The 7,391-nt window shown below is 43.3% G+C and overlaps 1 protein-coding gene across 1 annotated transcript in view; it reads right to left on the bottom strand.

Moving 5' to 3' along the window:
* Positions 1–7,391, bottom strand: part of LOC109315906 (potassium voltage-gated channel subfamily KQT member 1-like) — a 148,624-nt gene that overhangs the window by 119,679 nt on the left and 21,554 nt on the right. The window contains exon 5 of the mRNA XM_019543868.1: positions 1,677–1,817. Coding sequence (XP_019399413.1) covers positions 1,677–1,817 — 141 coding nt within the window. The remainder of the gene's footprint in view (positions 1–1,676; positions 1,818–7,391) is intronic.

The following is a 7,391-nucleotide window of genomic DNA, read 5'->3' as shown; positions in this document are numbered from 1 at the left end:
GCAGGGACTTACAGCATTCCTTCTGCCCTGTCTTCTGCCCCTTCCTGAAGGCTTGCCAGATACCTTTCCAGCACACTTCATTGTGTGTTTTATAGCATTTGGTATGCTGGAAAATCTGTGTGTTCTTCTGTAATGTAATATGTATTCGTATAATAATATAATTTATATAATGTAGATCACTGTATGTATTAAATAAAATATTTAAATGCATGTATGTGTTGCCATATAAAATTCTATATTACAATATGCAATGTGTGCTTCCCTTCACAGTGAATTGATTGCACACTGTGAGAAAGCACAGATTTCTTTTCTGGGGAAAAGAATCAAAATAGACTAACAAAAATGAGGATTTTGGGGGAGGAATAAATTGAAAGGAATTAATATAATAATAAATAAAGGGTATAACATATAATAATAAAGGGTATTAAGACTTAGTCTCAGGCTACAGACACCACATTTGTCCCAGGAGAAGGCATTTAACCCCAAGACAAATTGCAATTGTTCAGATGTCCCCGTCAGTTGTCTCAGAACAAACCCTAAAACGGTTCACAGGAAAAGAAGAAGTGCTAACAGTTTGTCCTGGGGGCATGACAAAATGCATTTAAACAGCTGTCTTAAGACTGAACCTTTGAAGCAATGGCAGAAAAGCCACTAAACATTCAGCAGCTCACTAAATACCCTATTGGAAGGGCAAGGTGTGTACATGCTAATTTTGGGACTTTTGTGTTCTGGGACAAATGCTGGCACAGCTTATCCCAGAACAAATGCAACATCTGTTCCAGGCCTCAATCTGCACCTGGTCAAGAAATATCGCTGCACGTATAAAAATAACATGCACCCAATTTTTAACCTCATTGCCTCAAAAATATATATTTGGTATACGAATCTAGATTAGACAAGGGCACAATATATTACCTATATATTTGAAAGTATAATGCAAGAATTAAGATTGTGCTCTATTGCAAAGACAGGAAAGAAAAAGGAACATGGAGAGTTAGCAGATGCATAGGGGCTGAGCAGGTAAGTGGGCAGGGTGATCTAGGGAAGTCAATGTCTGTTTCAGTGCAACACCAAATACCCTTGGTGTCATAAGCTTCATTCCCACTGCTGTCAGCCTGTCACTAGTATTAGCGTGATTATCCTCCTCAGTTTTGTCACACACAGATTCGCAGCTAATAGGCTACATGAGGTTCACTAGTAGCCAGAAATGCCTCAAAAAAAACACAGTAGCTTCAGATGGAAACAGCTAACGAGAGACAAGACATTCCCAAGCAAAAGGGTAATTCAGCATCCTCAAGCATTTCCTGCCCTTTCAGGAAAGTGTCATCAGCACTAAGGTACAGAATCACATGCTTTGACTCTTGCAATTCTTTCTCCAGTAGTGAAATAATACTCCCACCCAGAATACGCTACACTCTACAGCCTGGGAGTTAGGGGTTTTTTTCCCCCCAGATGGTGAGAAATGTTTCAGTTATATTTATTCTATTAGTTTTCTTTAGTTTTGCTTACTGAAATTTGCCTTCCAGCTTACTACTAACAATGAAAAAAGCCTGATTCTTCAAATAAATAATCCTTATTCAGGAAAAAAAAAAAATCTCCATTAAGTTCAGTGGAACATCTTACAAGATGAGCATAGACTCAGAGCCTGGGCACAAATTGGACCGTGGATGACTTACCACACCCCACCACAGTGCATCAGCATAGCTAGAAAATCCAGTCTTTCCCTCTTCATCCACTGCGTCCTTCTCAGCGAGGTAGACAAAATAAGATGAAAAGATCAACCCCAGGAATCCAATGTATAGGGTGGTTATGAGTTCCTATTAAAAAGGAAAGGAACTGGTGTATAATTCTTGAATTATGCATTTCAAATCAAAAACCAAAATATAACCATTTTATTTCACATACCAACATATTTTGCTGAAAAGCAATTGGATGTAATGACAATATCAAAGGGTAACTTTGGTAAAATTTGGGATGAAAATTCCATTAACAATAGATGATGTCATTGAAGAGCCTTCATTGAAGAGCCTTCTGTTTACAAAACACTAAACCAGGGTGTCAAACTCACTGTTGCAGGGCACTAACGTACCTGCTCCTTTAAGAGCAGAAACTGCCTAGAGAGCAAGCCCTAAGAGCCATTTAGAAATCCCACAGGTGCAGGTTGCTATGGCAGCCAGCTAATGAGGGAATTAGCCTGCACCTGCAGCTGGTCAGCTGACTGGAAGAGGCAGGGCCCTGGGCATATATAAACCCCAGGGCTGGGACTAGAGTCTGAGTTCTGTGTCAGTAACTAAGGAGGAAAGAGCTCTTAGACAGCCAGCTAACCAGAGAGGCTTGACTGCCTGTTCTACTTCTGGTAGGATTAAGGGGCTCCAGGAACTCAGATACCTTGGCCTACAAGGCATTTAGTGCTGGGGGAAGTTTGACTTCTTTTAAAGGAACAGAGCACACCCTGAACTCTTTGTATTATGTTAAACCCCAGGGGCTCATATTTTAGATGCTGTTTATACACCGGTGGATTGGGCTGAGGCTACTGGGAAAGAGCAGGCCTCACTGGGGGGGGCCCACTACAGTGTAGGGACCCCAGCACCAGGGGGTGCAGTGACAATGCCCAGTCCAGCCCACCTGGGCCCATGCCCAGCACCAGCATGGGCACAGAGACAGGGCTGTGGAGAGCCCAGCAATGACCAGAGGCCTAGCTAGGCTAGGGCCTCAGCAAGACAATGAATGAATGCCATCTGAGAGGCTTGAGGTGTGGTAAAAGGGCAGTTCTGGAGCCATGCAACTAGCCCATAAGGGTGAGGGTGTCCTGTGAGGCATCCATTTTGAGCATGACCCAAAAAGGGGTTCAAGAACCCACGGGGTTCAGCGGTGTCCAGCAGGACTACGTCCAAACAAACTCGAGGGCAGCCTCCCTATATTTATAATTACCAGCAAGATGCGGCAGGAGAGGAAAAGGGTGCCCATTGGGCAAGATTGGCATGGTCCTGGAGCCCTGGGGCATCACAGCCATTCCTGGGGACCCCACTCCATGACACCCACCCAGCCCCCTGGCCAGATCCAGACCATGGGGTCCCTTTGCAGGCTAGATCCAGATTTGGGGACTGCAACAGGACTTGGGAGTCCAGGGCATGCAAAAAAAACTTACTCTACTGCTTTTGATTAGGAGAAGCAGATGGAGAAATTATTCATTAGGTGCAACCTTTACCAAACTACTTTAGCATAACTAAGGAAATAGTTTCTCCTCATCCCATGAAATGGTCCAATTCTCTATCTTTTACAAACATGACTACATATTTAGCAGAAGCGATATATCTATATGCAAAAGAAGCTAAACAAAAATCACAAACATGTAGGGTAAAATGAAAAATAAGTTTCTCTATATTCAAGTTTAAGTCAAATTACTTCTGTAGTCCTGAGTGTTGTAGTAGTTTCACAAGTACTCTCTTCAGAGATGAAAAGCTATTTTGTGCTTAAAATGTCTCCCAGCTATACAGTTGGTCCAGTAAAGTATATTAACAAAAATCCTTGCCTGTATTTATTATTAAAATTAATAATATAATCCTTGACAAGTTTTTTGAAAAAATACAACATTCAGTACTTAGGAAAGTGGTTGCCTATTCAACTGAGCTTCTACTAGAAATATTATGAGAACTCACAAAACAAAATGAGGAATAAATGAGCCTCTAAAGCAAGAGGCTCATAAGCTGGAACTAGATCCACTAGCTCAAAAACTGTTTCAGTAAGTTGCACGATTTTTCCATGTCTTTCCATCACCACATATGATGTCGACTCATTTCTTGTTGCCTTTGGCAAGAAATGCTTGTATAAGCTCAACTTGCTGAAAATAGCTAAGCGTCCTGGCCAAATTACCAATAGGCTGGGGTGAGCTAATATAGCTGTATGTAAAACTTAGACATGCATGGAAAGTATCAGAGAAGTCTTTAGAAAGCTTTCCTGCACACAGAGACACCAAGTGCATCTACTTTCAATGGGTTCCAATATATTTTTTCTGTTGTTCAGGGATTTAGGACCTCATTTTGTTTTGAAAGAGGACCAAATCCAACACACAAAAGTACCTTGTACTCCAGCTGCAAAAGGGGGGGGCGGGGAAGGCAGCTAAGGTTTTTTGTTGTTGTTGCATGCTTTGTTTTTTCATTTTTAAAACAAATTTCTTTAAGTGACTGTAAACAAATAAATGTTTCATTTTCCTTTCTTTTTGGTACAATGCTGCAATTTCAGCTACACTTGTCCAAAATCAATAGAGAACTGTGACCTTGATTTTGAACTCATGTTAGTGGGTGTTCTGCTTTGTCAAGCACTACAGATCTTAATACTGTTGTTTATGGATCACTAATTGCTTCTCTGAATTAACAGAATTTCAAGTACATTTGACTCATGGGCTGGGTTACAAAAAAGCTTTTTTAAAAAAAAAAAAAAAAAAAAATCAGCTAAACCTGTTTATAAGTAACTTTTGGGCTAATGTATTGCATTTTGAAGATAATCTTTCCAGATCTTTGACCACTGCTCTGAACACACTCAGAAAAGATTACTCCTAAACAATCCTAACAGTAAACTTTGACAACTGGGAATGAGTATTTAGAATTAATTTCAGCACTGTTTAGGTAATCAAGCAGTATAGAGCTAATCAATGAAAGATTACAATGAGCTAGCCTGTAAAAAAATATCCAGTCATTTAGGAATAAACTACGGTTTGTCGCACGGAAATTTAACTTATGTATTTACTTTTAACCAGCTTGTCTTATTGAATTCACCCTGCAGGTCTTAAAATTATTGGCATACAGGAGAAATGTAAAGGAATATAAGAATACATATACTTTTGTTATTTTGAGTATTTTGGTTTAAACAAGTCCTAGCCACCTGGAATACCACAAGATAACTTGCCTTCAGTAGTACTTGCAACAGTAACCTGCAATGAAAATAAGTAACTGCACTAATTGGAGAATGATTTAAGTGAAGAAAAAGCTTTGGGAGGTGTAACAGCGCAGGGCCCTAGGGGAGGCCATGATCTCCCCTAGTGCTCCCTACTGGGCCAAGTCAGTGTTAAAGCACCCTCACAATCTCGCCCACCATATCTTTGATGTTCTGTAGTTATGTAGGGAGGCTGCCCTTCGTTCCCTTGGCTACAGTTCTGCTGGTTCCCCCTGTGGCTTGGTTCTATAATGGGGTTCCGGGCACCCCAGCCTTATAGGCTATGAATGGCTCCAACCACCCCTGTACCACGCCCCAAGCCTGGCAGATGTACCAGAAGTCGTCTGTCAATTTCACTCTCCTGCACCCCACCAGCGCTTCATCAATCTCTGCCCCCACTCTGGGGCTTCTCGCAATTGGGGCTCAGGTGGCTGTAGCCATGCCTGGCCCCCAAATCCCCTCCGAGTCTTAAACCTCCTGTGGGGCTCAGGCAGCCCCAACCTTACCTGGCCCCCAATCCTCTGCTCCCCTTCTCAGGGCTGGGGTCAGTACACCTCTGAATGTTGTGCCCTCTCTGGCACCAGGGTCCCACGCTACCACGGAGCCCCTATGAGGCCTCCTCCAACCCCCAATAGCCTCACCCAGTCCTCCGGTTAACAACAACGAAAGCAATAACACAATCACCTATAACACAAATCAAAGCCTCCTGGCTAAACGTTCTCCAAACCACACCACATCTCTCACCCATATAAAACTAGTGGCTTGTATATCCAGGCCTTTTCCCTTTCCCACATTCAGAGCTGAGCTCTTTTCCTTAGTCAGGCAGTACTCCTTCCTGGCGCCCAGTTGAGAGAATGCACTCACAGCCTCCAGTCTGGGTCTTATAGTAGTCAGCCCTGCCCCTTCTCATCAGCTGACTCACCAGGTGTGGGCCCTTAGCTCCTCCTGGTTGCCCCTAGCAACCAGCATCTGAGCCCATACTGCTGCTTTTCAAGTATCAGGTGCCTTAGTGCCCTGCTACAGGAAGGAAGAGAAATGACAGGCTGTATCATACTTCCCCCTAGCACCAAATAAACCACCTATATAGTATGGTGTGATGAGAGAGGTCAATAATTAAAATCAGCAGAACACCAGAGTCACAGTAACAGGCAGAAACATCTAACCACAAAGGGAATAACAATTCTTAGATCCACTCCCTCTCTGACTTCATAGTTCTTGTACTCAGGGGAAACCTATGGAAACAAAACACTCAACTTTACTGGATGCTAAAAAAAACCACCACACATGGACTAAAGCATATGGCCTTGTTACATGTTGCACTTTGAGCTGCTCAAAATGTGGATTGGTGTTAGTACTAATTCAAGTTTGAAGCAGTCACACACTAAAGATAAAAACCTTCTGACTGTTCCCCATCTGCACAGCTGTGACTTGCCACTACAAGGCTGTTGAGCAGCAGCCTGAGTAGGAACTACAGATCTGAGTTCTCTCACCAGCCCTGTAGTGGCAAGACGGACTTCTATGCCTGTTCTAGGTCAGGGGATGCGAGACATTGGTTCAAGGGTCAAGGAGTTAATAGGATGGGAGTGGAAGGGATATGGGGGTGGCAGAAGGGTGGTGAAATGAATGAAGTCAGCCACTGAAGGATAAAATAAACAGAAAAAACACTAAAAGAAAGAGGAAGTAAATTAAAGGTCTCATGTTGCAATAAATTGAGATTTGGGATTGTGGGGAGGAGGCTGGTCATGCTTCCTGGTGGCTGAGAGGTGGGACTAGTGAAGGAAGGTGCTTTTGGGAGAGTTACTGCCTCTGCCCCAAGAAGGAACCCCTAGCTCATGAGGATCTGATTGTCACCTACCTTGTTTGCCCCCCTCACCTTTCCCACAGTCCATTCCTGGACCTGTCCATGTCCTAAGGCCTGGTTTAGCTGGCATGTGCTCTTCAGGTTGTTTGCACAGGGTGGCACCCATGGGGGTGAGCAAATCACACCCATGGGGGTGGGAGAGGGAGTTGGCTTGGTGCCAGAACTACCTTCTTGGCAGTAGAGTTCAGGGGGTGAAAAAGTGTTCACATAGAACAGGAAGATGGGGAAGGGGACACTGAATCCTGGGATGCTAGAGGACTGCAATGTGGGTGGTTTGTGTATGGGAAGTGGCCATATATTAATGGAACATGAGCTGGGTAACACCAGTGAGAGAATTCTGCCCTGGAGTGGCATAACTTTAAGCCACCTAAAGTGTGCTTAAAACTAGTTTCAAGTATTAATGTGTGGGCAATCCAGGGATTAAATGCTCCAGGAGCTGCATAAAATTAACGTGCGACAAGGCCCATAGACAGTGGTTTTATGGCTCATTACAAATTTACCTGTTCCTTCTGCTAGCCTCTCCATACTCCTAAGGTAACAACAACCTTCTCCCATTTTGAAGGGTCTTACTTGCTTACATGGGCAACTGGTGCCTCCT

This window comes from Crocodylus porosus, unplaced genomic scaffold (genome assembly GCF_001723895.1).
Source record: "Crocodylus porosus isolate Cpor-Errol unplaced genomic scaffold, CroPor_comp1, whole genome shotgun sequence".
In the NCBI taxonomy this organism is placed as follows: Eukaryota; Metazoa; Chordata; order Crocodylia; family Crocodylidae; genus Crocodylus; species Crocodylus porosus.
Note: the sequence above shows the minus strand (reverse complement) of the source record. Positions and strands in the feature narration are given on the sequence as shown.